General features: G+C 38.7%; 1 protein-coding gene across 4 annotated transcripts in view; it reads left to right on the forward strand.

Annotated features, from left to right (window-relative positions):
* Positions 1 to 17915, forward strand: part of LOC135214813 (G protein pathway suppressor 2-like) — an 89658-nt gene extending 71743 nt beyond the window's left edge. For all 4 annotated transcript variants that reach the window (XM_064249190.1, XM_064249189.1, XM_064249191.1 and 1 more), the window contains exon 9: positions 14420 to 17915. In XM_064249190.1, coding sequence (XP_064105260.1) covers positions 14420 to 14464 — 45 coding nt within the window. In that variant the 3' untranslated portion in view covers positions 14465 to 17915. The remainder of the gene's footprint in view (positions 1 to 14419) is intronic.
* The last annotated feature ends 1231 nt before the right edge of the window (positions 17916 to 19146 follow it).

The raw sequence follows: 19146 nt of genomic DNA on the forward strand, positions 1-19146 counted from the left end.
TATATTTACCAGTGCACTTATCCACAGCCCAAAGAGTGGTCACTGTAATGCAAACTTGTGATGGTTTAGATGTTTATCCCCTTTCCCTATCCAATATTTTGAGGCATGCTTTTGAATAGATATTATCTATAATGTTAATGGCCTTCATAATGCTAACTCGGGCTAGTTTTGAAGTTTATCCCCTCACTCCATTGAATCAAGCTAGGTATGCACCAATAAAATTTTAGCTTCTGAAAGCCACAGGATAACCCTTAACATCCAAGGGTGGCCTCAGTGGAACAGATTCATGAATCTCTCACTACTCATAGTTTGTCAAAGTAACATCTAGTATGGCCCAGATTTTTAAGTAATGCATTTTAAAAACCAAACTGTGAAACCCAAGATTGTCCTGATATTCACATGGTTTTCCCCCACAGGAATGCAAACAAGATTCTTTTATCAGAATATTCCTTAGCAGGCAGACTTGGAGTTAGAACATCTTGCTATACTCTTTCTGACTGCTAGTTTTGATTTACCATTAGCAAACATTGAATTACTTTTAGTTTTTAGGTTTTGTTTTTACTAAATCCAATAAGAAATTTTCACAATTTATGTACATAAACCAGAGGTGCTTGTCTTGCTTTCATTATGAGTTCAAGTTAAAGATTCAGCACAATGCATGTAGTTCCAGTGGCAAGTTTTTCTTCTGTAATCTGTGATTGATTGAAAATTTTCGTGAAAATGTATTATCTTGGCAAATTATTCATATTGGGAGAGTTCTTTTTGAAATATATTTAACTGCTTTAATCTACAACACACACAACCTCTTAAAATTAATATTTTCCTCAATTGATGTTGGTTTGTGTGTTATATAAATGGTTTGTTTAATTGTATCCTTATCAGTCATATAGTGACCACTTTCGCAATCTTGAATGTCCCCCCGACTCAAGCAACCATTCATGCATGTGCTACCTGGATCCACCAGTAGGAAGCAACTATTGCCTCACTTTGGGATTCGTAGTGATGGAAATCTGTTAGAATATTCCCATTGTATTTTGCTTGATACTCAATCATTATCATTCTTTGCCATCATTAAGCCACTTCATTATTTTTTTTACCTTTGTAATCATTAAGCCAATTTATTTATTTTTTTTTTTTTTTACCCTTGTTTCTTGTTTGTAGGAGTTAGGTGTAAAAGTGTGACCTTTGCTCCATGCAGGTATTTTTAGCAATGGTTGTATGTGTAAGTAATTGCTGCTAATTTTCTGCTCATTGTTACCAGTTTATTGCCAAGTGGTAGGTTTCAGTGTACTGCTTTCCTTATTTTTTGTGTGTGAAGCACCAGATTGGTTTTTTTGTTGCTTTTCTTTATTCTTTTAGGGCTGAGTATGTTTATATTTGTCTTTTGTTATTATGGGCATTCATTAAAGCTTGTATTGTTTGTCAATTTAGCAACTGAAGGTAGGACTATATAATAATATTCTTTGATTTGTGATTAATACCTGGTTTTTCGTAGATATCTGCCACATTCTGTATCCTCCCCGAAATTGATAATGGATTTTCTTACACAGAAGACTCACCCCAATGTTGACAGGAAAGATTTGAAAAGGTCACACCCATTTCACATGTTGATGCCTGTGTTTTGGTTGGTCATTCATCTTTCGCATTGCACTGAAGTAGCATTTCTTTGGCTGATGTAGCATATTTATTAATGTAGATTTTTCAGTTGATTTGTTTTATAAATACTTTTTATATGTTTTGTCAAGCTCATTGATTTTAGAATTTAATTAACATTTCTGAAGTTAACATTCTTGAACAGATTACAAGTTCACTAGCATGGTATAAACTGCCCAGTTAAGTTTCATCAGAAATTTTCTTTGCCATCAGTTTCATTGCATGTAAATAGATGTGGCAACAGCTGGTGCAGTATTTTAGGATTTTGATAGTACTTGGTATAGGCTTTCACAGTAATGTTTTTCAATCGGACAGTGGCAAAAGCTGTACACCACTATAGGAAATAAGAGAAATACGGAAGAACATTTTTATCTCTCTTTCACTTTGTAAGAAGAGTAGAACAAAATAAAAACAAACTAAAGCTTGAAATCCATACAGTATAGAGATATTACAAATAAATATTATGATATTGAGCTAAACCTGAAAATATTTTGCCCATTATTACCATTTCTAAAATTACCAAAAGGTGATCGTGATAATCGTCTTGCTATGGGTAAGATTTACCAGTAAACCTTTTTAACTATAATGTGAGGATTGTTTGATGAATGAAAATATTTGTAAGAGTGATATAACATTTAAGGTATATTACACGTCATTGACTCATCTGCCATATTCTGCCAATATGGGAATGACTTTGTGTCTGTAAATTTTTTTGTTTTTATGATAATTTTGTTAAATAATATTTCAGTTGAGTGTAATTCATTTACAATTATGATGACTGTATAGCAAAATTACCCTCTCTCTGAAGTTGAGATAGGCAAATGGAAAAAGGTATGATATTTGTACCTATTTTCTTTGAAGTGGAATTTCACACCATATCTCCATGTCAGACGGACTGGATGCAGTGTTTTGCTGCTGAAACACCCAGAGGAATTGGATTTACAGATAACCAGGGATATGCAAGAGGCATGGGTATTTGACTTTTTTTTTTTCTTCAGCACTGTGGCAACCAGTAAGGGATGTATTGCTGTAAACTGAGATGGATGCTTTGGAGGATGTCCCGACAAACTAAGTCTTTGACCAGTTAATAACCATTATCCCCGTTAGGGGTTTAGTGCCATCAATGCACCTCATGCAGTCCACTGTAGGCATTACTTAGGGTTCTTTGTAGCATACCTTTGTTCTCCTAGCTGCAACCACTTTTGTTCCTTGTACTGTACCTCCGTTCATATTCTCTTTCTTTCTTCCATCATACTTTTCACCCTCTCCTAAAAACTGATTCATAGCGCAGCTGTGAGGTTTTCCTCCTGTTACACCTTTCAGACTTTACTGTCAGTTTGTTTTGGTGCTGAATGACCTCATTGGTCCGAGTGCTTGGCCTTTGCCCTAAATTCTATATTCAAATTAAAAAAAACCATGATCACTGCTAACATCTTTGCCTATTTTAAGTTAAAGATGAAAGGTCATAGAACAGCTGTGTCTTGCAGGTTCTGCAAGTTCCACAGTTGTTTATTGTTCATCTTCAGCTATTAAAAAAATTGCAAAGCAGACACCAGCTTTTTCTCCCCTACTTCAATCACCTTCAGTTCCTTTCAAATCATTAGCACTGATTGTGTTTTGTGTAAGTTTTTTACTATTACCATATGGCAAGAGCAGCCGTATAATAGGCCATCAGTTCACTGTGTAAAAGGTTGAAATTACCAGGGAATGGTGCTGTTATTTGGGAAGGGCACATTTTTGCTCATTCACTTAGTGATGTGTCCTTGCAAACATCATGATGAAGGAACAGGCCACATTAACTTGAGATTTCTGTAACCTTCTGTTCTCCTTGAACATCAGAGTCTTAAGGACCATGGATTATCTCAGCTCATTTCTGTGTCTGGATATAGGTGGCACATGCATGAATATCACTCCTCCTCAGTGTTAAAGGCAAAAGACTTAGTCTAAAGACATTCAAGATTACAAATGTGGGCTCTATAATTATGGTTACATATGTGAAGACTAATTTAAGTTTTCAGATTTATATTTTTTTCAAATTTAGTAGTGGTGGTGTATTAATTGTTTAGTTACAAAAACAAATTTCCCTTTTTACTGAAAAGAGAATCAATACATGACCCTTGATTTTTCAAGTACTTCTCAATGTGTGATTAGAAAGAATTATTTATGCTTGTTACTTTAAAAATTAAAATCTGCCTGAGGAAAGTTTCATGTTAAGAAAATAATCTGCATTCATACACAAATAACTAAAATTTTGGTCTGGAGACAGAAAAGTAGTAGTTCTGTGTGGTTCTGTGGGCTCAAGTAAGTAACTCATCTGTGTCAATACACATTACTTACAGTGCCATGCTAATTCTCTTGTCTTTGGTAGTTAATTTTTTATATCAATATTTTTACCTATTGCGTTCTTATCCTTGGACTGTGTATTCTGTACTTAACCTTTTTAAGTTCATACTTTTACTGTGTTTTACTTCTGGTGTTTTACAGTGTGCAATTACACTTTCAATTTGTTTCAGTAGTTTTATTCATAATCTGGGCTCCTTTAGGTTAGTTTATTGTCTTCCAATACTGACAATCTTTCTGGAAATTTGAATTTTATATTTTGTTTTTTTGCCTTCTCACTTTTGCTAAGTTACTGGAGGGACTTGTAGGTCTTTTAATATGTTCATATTGAGAGACAGTATTCAGTTCAGCCGCCAAGTATTTTTTCTTCTATGCTCACCTGTTACCCTGACAAGATGGTCATCCTCTCAGTGGAACTGGTTTTTCTTCTGGGAGTGGTTCTTAGAAGTTGAACTATGAAGTTTGTTATGTATGGGTAGTGGCCTTGAGAACCCAAATATGTAAAGGGAAATATTAGAGGGAAAAATTACCTTAAAAAGGATTGATTTGGTTATTTTTACTCTAGAAAAGGTCGCCATTAAAAACCAGCCAATTAATCTACATTATTTATTTACAGGAGGCTGTTGAATGGCCTGGGAAAAGTAAAGGCAACTTGTCCGCACGTGGACCAATCCTATCTCTCACAATAGGGAAAAGCTGGCCATAACCAGATTTAACGTCAATGTTGGTTTCCAAAATTACTCGGTTATCTTGCGTCAAGGAAGCACTTGCGAGCGATGAGACATGGACATGTGACTCGGCAAAGATCTGGAAGGATTCCCAGATTAGACACAGAATAAAATAAAGACTTCTTGAACAAAGTAACAGTTATTCAATTTTATCTAACACTGGGGGGAGGAACTCTAGTGACGATCACAAAAGGTGGCATGCGGCCACGAGGCAAGGAAAAGAACAAAGGGATGTCATTTGAGAATTAGGAGTTAGAATAAGAAAATGTGGAATAGTTAAATGACGTGGAGGGAAAGAACTGGCAATATGGCTGTATCTCAAGACGTACCTGGATGCCTTCTGTAAGTGGACCTTTGTAGAAAATGGCGTCGGTTTTGTCCGAGGTCTGGGGCACCAGTTAGCCCCTTTGTAGGCCTTATGGGAAGGCTGGCTTGGACATCTGTCCTAGGTCACGGACTGGAGTGGACTGAAATAGAATGCAGGTGCGAATCCCTGGCGTTGTGGCAGCCTCTCCCCCCTTGTTGGCCGGTCACCTGGGAACAGAGCATATTCTGCTACTACGGAAATTCCGATCTATCGGCCTGCCTCGTGTTTCCCTCCCAAAGTCAGCTGATGTCAGGGAAAAAATGGCTGCTCTTTTAGAACTGAAATAAAATGAATGGTACTGTGAAGATGAGGTGATCAAAATCTGTAAAAGCTCCTCCTGTTAAGAAGGCATTCACTCTCTTTCGGGTGTGAAGGCCTCGGCTAAATAAGTTGATTGACTCGACTGAACAGTTCTACTCTAACCGAGGTTTTAGAGCAGCGATACGGCTAACTACAATGGCCTACCTATAGGTGGAGATGCTAAGTGTACTAACTTACTGAATTAATGTAGTCTAGCCTAAGTGAGGACTACTGGTTGTCTGTGACAACAATCTACTCTACCCCTATGTAAGGTTACTTGAAAATTCTACTTGCTACTACCCTAATGCCCTGGTACTAAATTATTAGCCTGACCTACTCATTGCAATTAATTAGAGACGCAATCATTCCAGAGTGTGGTACGCACTGCAGAGGGTTATCGACTTTAATTGTTAAAATACATAAGATGAGGTAATGATGCATGAGGATGATGAGTGATTAGTATTGTACCAGGATGGAAATATAATGAGGTAATTATGACATTTATGTGAGGGTTAGTGACACAAGTTCTAGGGGGTTAGAGAGTTAGTCTATTGGCAGAGATCAGGTTGGCTACCATCTCTGGGTAGGTGCCAGGATCACTCTGCAAACTAAGGTGACACTGTACCTAGGGCACAGGTGCCAAGGAGAGCTTGTGGCTCTTTGGTTAGTGTGTTAATTTGTTACGTCCCTTCTTCTTCTTCTTCTTCTTCTTCTTATTCCTCCAGGGCTTGTCTATGCCAGCCCTAGGAGTAGATGGAGGCACTGATTCTGGGGAAAGGCCAGAAGTGCCATCAGGACCAGAGGCAGTGGTAGCCCTAGGGACTACAGGCGAACACCCTACTTCGGTATCTGCAGCAACCGTCGTAGAGGTGGAACCTACTGCAGGGGAGGCCCTCGCTTCAGCTGCTGTGACAGCCGTCGTGAGGGTAAGATTCCAGGCTGACTCCTGGTCGGGCAGTTTCTGGTCGTCCAGAGGTGGTGTAAAGGTGAGATCTGCCGGAGGTTCCTCCTCGGCCGACAGAGGTGATGTCGAAGAAGACTCGTGGACTGGATCTGGGCAATGGGTTGCATTGAGCTCTCTGCCTTTTGGAGGATCTCCTGTAGGAGTATCCTTGATTAGGTTAGGCGCCGGCGCTAGCTTGGGGCCAGGCGCAGAGGTCAAGGTTTGTGGTGTGTGTACATCCAGGCTGGACAGAGCCTGGCACTGCTCAGTGCTGCCAAGTGGAACTGGCAGAGAGTTGACGTCAGGCGTACCTGGGACGGGTACCGGAGGTGCAATACCTCTCAGCATGCCCATGGTGATGGGAGACAAAGGCTCCTGTCTCTTGGGGAAGGCTAAGCCTTTTGGTGAATGGACTGTGTCTGCTGCTGGTAGCTTGCTAGGGCACCTAGCCCAATCGTGGAGTGCCCTATTACGTTGCAGATTTTGCAACGGAACTGTGAGTGATCAATCTCCCTCCTTGGTGACGGGGGAGACTTGGTGGCTGTACTTCTGGGAGGAAGTAGGTCTTGGATGGCTCCTTGCTTTGGAGTGATTTTTCTTGGGGTTAGGAACCCTAGGTTTTTGGAGATGAGAGGGAGACTTCAAGTCTTGCCCTAGGAGGAGGTCGTAACCTCCTGGAATGTAGCTTGCAACTGCAAGTGTACAAACCTTGGAAAGGTGAGGTCTGGTGACTCAATTGAACAGTCGGAAGGATCAGCTTGATATGGTTGATACCTTCAATGGTGATGAGTTGACGTCTGTCAACGTTAACCCCTTGGGGGATTCGATCTTCCCGTATCAGGAAGATTTGTGCACCAGAGTCATCAAAGGCTCGGATGTGGCTTGGCGGATAATGACTTTGGAGGGGTGCGACGGTGATAGGGCCCTTAGCTGGGGGTCCTAGTGAAGAAGAATTGGTGACGGCCATTGTGATGGCGGGAATATTGTGATTTGCGCACCCTCCATAGTTGGCAGACGTGACCCTTGCATCCACAGTCCCAGCAGAACTTGTTCCAGAACTTCTTCCGTGGCACTGGACGATAAGGCCGAAATAGCACCACAGGTTGCGAATCTGTGGGGTAACCAAGGCTTGCAGTGTGCTCTGGCGCAGGTGAAGAGTCCTCTCTGGCATTGATTTGATGTGGGGAGGTTAAGGAATCCTCCTTTGAATTTCCCTGCGGAACAAGTTCGGGGTTAACTGGTTGGCTCACTTTCGAAGTGGAGGCGGCAGACGGTGAAATGGTAAGAGGCTGGCAGGATGCGGCAGGAATCTCGAGCTCTGATTTTGGGTCAGGACCTGGCTCACGAATAGACATCGGAGGCACTAACCTCTGAATCCAAAACTGATGTTTGGTTATCTGGCATGCTGCAGGTTTCCGGTGCATCTGGTAGTGGGAGCTACGTCCTGGGGAGATTTCGGCCCAATATCACCTATAAACGTCATGGAATTTGTCCACTACACCCAGGCAGCACAATGTGGTTTCCCTGGTCTCCTGGTCTAATAAGGGTATTTGCACCTTCAGAAGGACTGAAGGAACAGAATAGAGGTGGCCATCTATCCATTCGAACTGAATTTCTTTGTCCTTCTGGATTTTGGCAACCCTAGGCAATGCCTTTCTTGAAATGAGGGAGACCTGGGCTTTGGCATCAGCCATGACGTGTACCCACCGGTAGGCGGTAGGAGACCGTTCATCAGGCAGGGCTACATGGTAGCCTTGGAGAAGTTCACCCTGGAAGCTCTCGTCCCAAGGTAGGGATCGACTTGGGCACTGGTCGGAATCCAAAGCATGCCCACGCACGTAAGTGGTGCAGAACCTCCGGAACCACCTCTTACCGGTAGTCCAGCTCATGGTCTGGGGTTTGGAAGCAGGGGAAGACATTTCCCTTAGGCTGCAGTAGAGGCTCAGACAGATATGAAATGATAGCCAGGAATAGTACTGGATGGATGGGAGTGCCTACTTGGTAACGTGGCACTCACCTAGAAATGGATTCTGCAAATGTGGTAATGTGTCTGAGAAGACTGGGTGCTCTGTGGCACTGGGGAAGTGCCCCGTGAGTGGGTGGCACTTCGTGAATGGCACCTTCTGATGAGGTGTGAAATAGAATGGAGTGTGCTATGTAAGTCACACTTAACGGCGTTCCTAACTTGGGGAGACGCAATGGAATGGGCAACCTGTAGGTCCAGTACAGGTGCACGGCACTTATGGAGGCGTTCCTTGGCAGCACTATTAGAGTGCTGATGTAGTGGCTCTTATGGAGGCGTTCCGTGGTTGGGTGATCCGGGATAGCGGATACACTAATGAAATGGGCGTTCCATAAGGCGGATACGCAGGTAAATAGCTACCGGTACGTCTGATACAGGTGCAGCGGCACTTGAGGAGGCGTTCCTTTGACAGCACTTGGGGCTGGTATTGCGGCACTTCAGGAGGCGTTCCTATGTTGAGTGTTCCGAAGGAGCACTGATCCTTGTTTGTACATGGAAACACTAATGAAATAAGCATTCTGTAATGGTGGATACGCGGTTGAATAGCTACTTGTATATCCTGTACAGGTGCACGGCACTTATGGAGGCGTTCCTTGGCAGCACTATTAGTGCTGGTATTGCAGCACTTCAGGAGGCGTTCCTTTGGTGAGTGATCCGGAAGGATAAGAATCCTTATGCACGGAAACACTGATGAAATGGGCATTCCGTAATGACAGACGCACAGGTAAAGAGCTACCTGTACATCTGATACAGGTGCAATGGCCCTTATGGAGGCATTCCTTGAACAGCACTAGTAGAGTGCTGGAAATGGGTGTTCCGTAATGGCGGACACACGGGTAAAATAGCTACCTGTACAGCCTGTACAGGTGCAGTGGCATTTATGGAGGCTTTCCTTGGGCAGCACTGGTTGTGTGTGGGTATTGCGGCACTTCAGGAGGCGTTCTTTGGTTGCACTGGTAGCGTGCTGGTGTGTCCTTTCGGACACTAGTATACTCAAATTTACTGAAATGAAATGGCGCACTGTTTGTGGCAGTTTAATGGTGGAGGAGAGAAAGTAAAAGGTGGGAGTACTTCAGCAGCCAGTCGATGGACAGTGTCACGAATTAGTGGCACTGTAAAATGGTAAGGCCTGTGGTGCACTGGTGGTGGCCAGTCCTAGACTGGTAGGCTTCCTTGTATGGAAGTAAGGCGGTTGCGTTGCACACTGTGCAGTTGGTGCTTGCGGTATGTATACGCAAGCCTTTTGTGATAAAAATGGAAAAGACCACTCGGGCAACAACAGGTAACAGTAATTTGGAAATGCTCAGTTCTTGGCTGAAGTACTCGGTAAATTAAAATACTGGTTGCAAGACTGCAATGGACACAGGCATGTATCACGCTCAGTGTAAATGAAAGTCACATGAGACTAAAATAATGTTAATGTTGCATGCTTTTGATTAATAGGTTCTCTCTCTCTCTCTCTCTCTCTCTCTCTCTCTCTCTCTCTCTCTCTCTCTCTCTCTCTCTCTCAAGAGCATAAAAATTATATATGACGAACTCCCTTGTATGTATTTGAACTAATAATGTTAGTTTAATATGACGCAACTTGCATTGAATGATCTCCTTACGTTAAAGTTTAATGAAAGAATTGCTTTGGATAAGTTTTATGTAAACAAAACGCACTAGCGTTGAACGATTTTTACGTTACTTGTAAATGGTTTGCGTTTGAACACTTAGCGATTTACGACGTGTTTAGTTAACAATTCTTTTAATGTAATTTACTTCTAAGATTTGCGTTAACTTTATGTAAGTTTACTAGGTCCCTGTGACAAGTGAAATGGCGGTAAGGATATTGAAAAAAAATGTTAGCAAATGTGTAAATGAAATGGTTACGTTAAGTACGAAGGGAAATTAAACTTTTGCTCAGTGAGCGATGCTAAGTGAAACGTGCAGCAAGGCAAGCAGTGGTGGTTTTGAAATCAGCTGATGGCTGTAAACGGAGGGCAATTTACACAACGAAATTCTAATTTCTTATTCAAGGCGAATTAACATTATTTGTCTGGCAGAATGATAGATACTAGTATGGTGTTGATATGCGTTACGTTAAAACATCAAGACTTACGTTACTTGGCTTAAATCGTGGAGATAGACTTTGGGTGATGAATGCTTTGCTTTGTGTGAAACAAAGGTTGGCTGGCAGGCCTGGGAGAGTGCATGCGCCAAGCTGACAAGCTGAGAGGCTAGGCGGTTATCAACACTTGAAATGTAAGCTAAGTTCAAACAAATTCCCCTAACATATCACAGACAAAAGAATTGTACACATCTTTTGCCGTAACTATTAGTAGAACACTCCTAACTAGCTAGGCTTGCTAATACATGCAATAAACCCTGGCAAAGTACTTCCTAGTTTTAACTAGTACTTTCTGGCATCTATCTACCACACACGTGCTCATGCGAGCAGGCTGATACAAGCTCTTTGGTGCTTCGCAGTTGCACAATAATATTTCTAACTTAGAGAACAATCTTATTTAAAACACTTCTAAAATAACTACTAAACGTACCTTAAGCTAACAATGGTTATAAGAAAAATCATATTAAAATGAATGATGTGCCTTACCGTGAGTCTGTGTCTCTCCCGTGGAAGTATGCTTTCTTTCAATTTACGCTTTGTAGAATCATTTTCAGTTTTACGTTTTACAGGGGATAACGCGATTTACAAGCTTTTAAACAGGCCCGGATTCGATGCTGGCAAGCAGTCGCCACTCTTACGTATGGGTAGTGGCCTTGAGAACCCAAATACGTAAAGGAAAATATTAGAGGGAAAAATGCAGAATAACTTGCTTCTAACTTTTTTACTCTAGAAAAGGTTGCCAATAAAAACCAGCCAATTAATCTATATTATTTATTTACATGAGGCCATTGAATGGCCTGGGAATAGTAAAGGAAACTTGTCCGCACGTGGACCAATCCTGTCGCTCACAATAGGGAAAAGCTGGCCATAACCAGATTAACGTCAATGCTGGTTTCCAAAGTTACTCTTGTTATCTTTCGTCAAGGAAGCACATGTGAGCGATGAGACATGGACATGTGACTTGGCAATGATCTAGACGAGTTCCCAGATTAGACACAGAATAAAATAAAGACTTCTTGCACAAAGTAAGTTATTAAATTTTATCTAACACACTGGGGGGAGGAACTCTAGTGTTTAAATGGGATATTCAATGAAGACTTTGTCTGCCTTGGACGATCACAAAAGGTGGCATGCAGCCACGAGGCAAGGAAAAGAACAAAGGGATGTCATTTGAGAATTAGGAGTTCGAATTGGAAAATGTGAAATAGTTACTAGACTCGGAGGGAAAGAACTGGCAATATAGCTGTATCTCAAGACTTACCTGGATGCCTTATGTAAGTGGATCTTTGTAGAAAATGGCGTTTGCTTTGTCCGAGGTCTGGGGCGCCAGTTAGCCCCTTTGTAGGCCTTATGGGAAGGCTGGCTTGGACATTTGTCCTAGGTCACGGACTGGAGTGGACTGAGATAGAATGCAGGTGTGAATCCCTGGCGTTGTGGCAGCCTTTCCCCCCTTGTTGGCCGGTCACCTGGGAACAGAGCATATCGCCAGCAAGAGGTTCACAGGATAAAAGAAGAGTAGGCTTAAGAAGTACCTAGCTAGCTACACACTTCCTTTTGGGATACGTCCCTAAGGCTTACAGGATTCTTTATTCCCCCTTTCTGCTACTACGGAAATTCCGATCTATCAGCCTGCCTCGTGTTTCCCTCCCAAAGTCAGCTGATGTTAAGGAAAAAATGGCTGCTCTTTTAGAACTAAAATAAAATGAATGCTACTGTGAAGACGAGGTGATCAAAATCCATAAAAAGTTGATAGTAGTCATATGATGTTTTGATCTTGGTTATAGCACTGTTGAGGTTCAAGGCACTAATCCTTATTCATGAACTTGCCCAAATTTTCTCTGGCTTCAATGAAGAAGCACTTGGCTTTATACTTCTGCTTCATCCAGGATTCCATCTCACTACCCTCCCTCAGGCTTAGATCCTGTAGAAACCAAGCTACCATGCAAACAAAAGAAGCGGTAGCAAACTCATGGAGACCGCTAACAGAGGATGTGCTGATGGAAGGAGCTGTACTAGCCGACTTCATTGCCACAGCCTTTGATTACTTACAGCAGGAACCATGCTTTCAACAGACCCCACACTAATAGACACACTTACTTTAATGCCAGGACCATAAAGTAGCTGTTACCAGCAGAAATGACTGAAAGTAGATGTACTGTAACAAAAACTGCAATAGTGTACACGACCATGTTGCCATGAACCTCAAGTAGCTGCTCTTTCAATAGGAATTTTGCTAGGATATGCTAAATATTGAGAAAAGCTGCCTTAACAGTGGTTGGTTGACTCACCAGCAAAACTTCAACCCGACAGAAGACTTTACAAATACCATACCAAGATGCTTCTGGAGAGATGAGCTCGTTTTCAGCTGCGGAGTCTTCGGCAGTGGTCTACAAATGTTCAACAATATCTTCATCACAGACAGCAAGTATGGCAATGATCAAGGAAATCCTCTTTTAAAATGATGTTGCAGTTTTGCTTCTGGTTCTTCCACTAGTTCTGTATCATGTTTTGATATAGTCCAGTGTCAACCCTGCATGCTCATCATCCGCTTCCATGGAAGATGTCACCATCATCATAGATTCAAACACTGAAATCAGTTTGAGTGGTGTTTTATTTGCAGGATGCCCTTCATTGGTTGATCACAGAAACTTGTTTCCACCCTTCAGCCTTCCCAACATATGTGGAGGAACCTTGGCAAGGGCATGAATTGGAGGTGGCTGGTTTGGGCACTTGCCCCCCTCAAGACACTGATCCCACCAAGACTTGGTTCGCCCTCCTAGTCTTTGAAATGATAATAATAATACAGGCAGTCCTTGGTTATTGGCAGGGTTCTGTTCTGACGGCGTGATGATGACCAAAAATCGCCAATAACCAAAAATTGTCAGTTTTGAGTTATCGGCACCTCTCTTAGGTATGTATCGGTGCCAATACCCGATTATCAGTACCGATAAGTAGAAATCGCTGATTTTTGTTGCCAGACGTGATAACTAGGGACTGCTTGTAATAATAATAATAATAATAATAATAACCATAACCATAGTAAAAATAACTAAAATTCATTCCAAGGCTTCCTCACACATAAATTGTGCATCAGGCCATAATATTAGCACTGTAATGGGTGTGTTGTGAATCAAATCTGATTTTTCACAAACTATTATTGTTCCATTCAAACCCATTACTACTATACTTATAATCAGTGCCTGCCTCCCAACTCCACTGAATTATAACAGCTAATTAGCATTACCACACGAGACTGGAGGCTGCTGAGGACTGGAACTGCTATTTACCAGTTATCTTTTTCTGCCAAAGACTGATGTACCTTGAATTTTGTTGGTCCATGAAATGGGCAGTATAATTGGTAATGGGTTTGTATTGAATTTTTTTCATAAAAGGTTTTTTCATAATGAAATACACAAATGCATTAGAATTTTACAGTTGTATGCAAGCTCTGCTCCAAGGAGGTATCTGTGTAAATGAAGAAACTTGATGTATCTAACTTATGGATATCCATTTCTATACGCCCACCCATTGTATTAGTAGTCTGTCCTATCACTTTCAAAATTAAATGTGCCTGGTTTTTGGGAACAGTAAGTTCTCTAAGTAAGAACCATCTCTTTAAGGTAGCTTATTGTTTCTGTGTATATATACATAATATGCACCATATTTTCATTGTTTATTTTTTGTCTCCTGTTTTAATTGTTATTGTTTAATTGCTTGTAATACACAACCTATATATGTTAATCTTAAGTATATTTATTCTGTTACCATTCTATTACCTTATAAGTAGAAGTCATTTGCTTTTTGTTTTGGTCAGATATTCACTTTGGAAATATACAGTATACATATAATTACTTCTTAGTTATTGTTGGTTAATTCAAAGTTATCATCATTAGACTTTTTTAAGATAATGGTTTATTAGTATTAGGAAAAGTTAATCAGCAATTTTCTTTTTCAGTCTTTCACCAGTCAGCAAGGGAGTTACACTGGGCCTTTCTACTGAGGGTGTAATTTTACATACAAAACAAAAGTTTTTAGGTTTTATTACATTAAGGTTTTAATAGTATTAAGGTTTCTGTATGAATGGGGTAGCAGTGTTTGATGCAACAGGTAGAGTGTAACACTCATCTGTGATAGTGATGCAATTTCATTGGCTCATTTTCCAAGTTGCTGCAAGTGAAATTAATTACTTACAGGACATAATGCATTCTTTACCTTCCATTATTATACATAATTCATCCTTGCTTGTTCTTATGTGGGTACAAGCACAAAGTAACAGTGCAGAAAGATCATTATGTGAGAAAATTTAAAGGAAGAATTTTAAAGTAATAAGTTCAATATCTTGCACAAGCCTTTGCATACAAGTTGGTTTCATATTTTTAAGTTTTTGCTCATTATTAATGGTGTTGTGTGACAAACATGTAAATATCTTAGACTTGGGTTGTTAATGGTCAACTTTTTGGAATGAATGTGTACACAGTAACTGAACAATGTATTTAAAACCAGGTGAATTAATTTATATTTGAAAATGAGCACTGATAAAAGGTATTATAGACATGAAAATTTTTTCTGCAAGCAACCTTACAAATATATCAGAAGCTCATTGATTACTTAATATTATGATTATGCAAGATAATCAGGGAACTGTAGTTTTATAAATACAGTAGTTCACTGAGATAATGGATCTTGGTATATCGTACTTACTGATATGTATATCGGTGGGATATGAAATATTGATTTGAGGGTTTTCATCTCTGATTGAGCGCTAAACTTTTGTTCAAATCATGCGTTCTCAATCGCTACACCATTCGCTTACTAGAATCCCTTGCTTTATTGTTACTGTTTCTTTGTTCATTTACATTCCTTTCAACTCTCAAAATTATGCTTAAGCTTTTACTGTCCTGCAATTTAAATTAATAAACAGATGCTTGCTGATGTTAGTTACCGTAACTAACACACGTTTACCAAGAGTTGCATTACAGTTGTATTGTTAAAAACTTGCTTACTTTCAATGTTATTCCATAAATAAAAATAAAATACTTTTTATTTACCCATCACACAGTGGAGGTGTTAAGAAAGTATGCCACAAACTTGAAGCAGCAGGTATTATAGTTGTGACTAAAGAAACAAATAATGATAGACTCCAAAACAATTTGGAGGTAAAAGTAACGCCCGAAACTGACAAAATCTTGCACATACTTCATTAAATTTACTCTGTTTATAAGTAAAGTAGTTGCAGTTTTAAACCCAGATTTGATAATTTACAAAAAATCTCTCTGAAAAGTTTCATGTGGCTACTAAAGAAAGTGATGATGTCAGTAAAATGCAATCATCTGATGATTTTAAGAATGTAAACAAAACCAGAATGCAAATGGTATGTGATCGCTTTGTTCATAATTTTGTAATATGTATGATATGACAATAATATGTACATGGAATATGATTAATAGGTACAGTAAAAGAACAGTTTTATTAATTTCAATACGTACAACTAATATTCAACTTTTGCAAATTAGTATGTTGGTGTACTAACAACCTAACTGGAGCAATAGTCTTTCTCTCTCTCTCTCTCTCTGCATTTCATCAACCGCTATAGTACTTATGATGATGATCTATCCTCCACTAAAATATTCTGGATGAAGGATTGCCAGCTTGTACCGATATGAACAACTGAATTGAAAAACAGCTGATTGCAACTTCATTTACCATAACTATACATTTTTATTCATTCTAAATAAATTAAAGCTGTTGGTTATATCTGAGGCTGAATAAATTTAGTAAAAGGCAGGCTGTATAATGTTTTGGAATAGGCAAGTGATGTCGGGAACTAGCAAAATCACATTTACTGCTTTTACAATAAAGTAATATGCATATTTTTTACCCAACTTTTTTAATTTATGGAATTATGTTTCCTCTAGCAGCTAATGGCAATGAAGCTGTTGGTAGTACTTAGACTACCAGTGGTCTTTGTAGTTTTCAATCACCCAAGATTTTGAGAATGTAATAGTATCAAATACAAATGGTGTACGATGTCAATGTTTATATTCTTCAGTGAAGTAACAGCCCAAGAAGAGTCTACTTGAGACTCAGAGGTCTGGAAAAACTAACCCCTATTAATAATAAAGGGAAGTAACAATGTGATGGTAATACATGCAATTTACTGTAATTGGATGCAGCAAGCAAAACTACCTTTATTTAAATCATCATTATTATTAACATAGTACGTAGTACTGTTTAACCCTTGCAAATAATTACTTTCCTCCAGAAAATATTGAGGCTTTTAGAGCTTTTCTGCTTTTAGAATTACGGATAAGAGATTGTAAACTTGCATAAATATTCTGCTGTGTATACATTAATATTATTATTTTAAAATGAGTAAACTTGTTATAAGCATTTACTTAAGAGTAACAGTTGCAGGTGGGTAATGATGGTTTGGGGTGTATTTTTGTTTGAAATTATATTAGATTGTATTAGTATGATAATTTAAGGTATATTTTTGTTAGAATTATTAAAATAGGCTGTGAACTGTTAAAAAAGCCAGTTACAAGCATTATAGAGTAAGAGGTACAGAGTATAGATATACTTTATAGCAAAAGCAGGCATTCATATTTGTCCGTTATCTCAGTAAACTACTGTACTGTACATGCATTGTAGTGTCAGCGATTTTAAAATGATTCGAGACTTACAGCCCACTCGACTTGCTTCCATGTATAGCATGACCTAAATTTTTTAGAAATCGAAATAAAAATGTAATATCATATAAAATAATACAAAAGTAAATCCTGTATATGTATAGGAAAGGCAAATATAGAAAATAAATTTCATCATTTTAAAAATAATGCATAAATAGGTACAATGTGTACAACATACACAGCTCCTTTTAGCCCATGATAGTCATGAGAAGAAGACCCGATTGTAATTAGGACCATTTGCATTTAGAGGTATCAGTATCTTTAGAGTGCAGTCTAAAGTACAAATAGAAAAGAATAATATAGTATCTTTATTTTTTTTTAATTGTTTAAACTAATCCTCAAAACCTTAGAGGCCTGGAGCTTTTGTTGTTATCTGTCTGTATTGTGTAAAGTAGAGCTTATTTATTATGATGTTATTTTAATGAAAGATAAACATGCATATGGACATTAATTAGCATAAAATATAGACTGCAGGTTTCTCAGATTTAAGTGACTACGTAAGTTTCCATCGCAACAGCAAGCGTCATTAATGTTTCTCTCGATAAACTAAGTTTGATTGTAAAAAATAGAAAATTATGAAATTTACTAAAGTACTTAATGGGAAACAGACTCGGAAAGGAAGGAGAGTACATATACATATTCCTTGTTCTTTAACTTCATAGAATATTTCTTTGACTGGTATCTATGATATCAGAGCAGACTTTGTTTCAAGTACAGTGTGTGTTGATAGGAAGACTGCATTGTAATAAATCTCATAGACAAGCAACATTTCATTACATCAGCATCATTATTTTCATTCTCAGCATTATTGTTTTTGGACGGACATATACAGTGTTAACTATACACTGAAGTCTTTTTTACTTTTGCATAATGAAACAGAAATTTGAATGATGTTACAGCAAATTTCAAGATTAAATTATGAATTTTTTTTATATTTTACTTAGAAGTGAGCCAGACCAGTAGATCTGTTATTTTAATTGTACCTTAATTAAATTAAGAGAGTTAAAATTTTCATTTAAGAAAAATAAATCTGGTATGTTGAATGGTGAAATTGATTTTCATATGCATTTTTAGAGAGGCACCAGAGTACATTTTTGTAGTGTAAGACTTTGATTATATCTTAATCAGAGTAACTGTGCTTTTGTTTGAGGAATCTTTAAGCTGTAGGGATAATTTCATCATCATCCTGATATAATTTCATCATCATCCTGGTATGAAATTTACTCTTGTAAATGTATTGGAATAATAGTCCAAAATTTAAAAACCAATGAATTAAAAGTGAGAAGAATAAATGAAAGGATAATGAGAGTTGACATTTTTATTGGAAAGAAGGCATGCAAATGGAAACACCTTGACGTAGATGCATGAATTTCAAGAGTTGATATCAGATATAGCAGAATAATTGCAGTGATCAAAGGTAAAACAATGTTCGAACAAGATCACTGGCTGTGATGAATTGTTGAGAGACTACATAATACTTTAGGAAAGAACAAAGCTGAAGAAGCACCTGGGAAAAACTGCCAGAATCCAAAATTAAAGAAACTGTAAATTGTGTTGTAAGAAACCCAGAAATTTCATGGTAACATATATACATCAAAGAAAGGTAATACTATTATCCTAGATGAGAATGGTTCAAGCTGAGTTATGTTGAAGTTAGGAATGAAGGCAAGTATTAATATTATTTTTTTCTCGCTGCTTTGTTTCTAATAGCACGCTCTGCTGCAGGAGTCCTGAAGCTACTTTGGCATAAAGTTTTTCCAGGTTCCTTTTCAGGGATCTTTGGATTGTGCCTAGTTTTCTTATGATTATGGGTACAGTTTTCACTGGCATATCCCATATCCTTCTTATTTCTATTTTCAGGTCTTGATACTTATCAATTTTGCCCCTTTCTTATCTACTCTGGTGTCCCATGGTATTGCAACATCAATAAGTGATAATTTCTTCTATTTTTTCTCTTTCTCATCTACTCTGGTGTCCCATGGTATTACAACAT

Source organism: Macrobrachium nipponense, chromosome 46 (genome assembly GCF_015104395.2).
Source record: "Macrobrachium nipponense isolate FS-2020 chromosome 46, ASM1510439v2, whole genome shotgun sequence".
In the NCBI taxonomy this organism is placed as follows: domain Eukaryota; kingdom Metazoa; phylum Arthropoda; class Malacostraca; order Decapoda; family Palaemonidae; genus Macrobrachium; species Macrobrachium nipponense.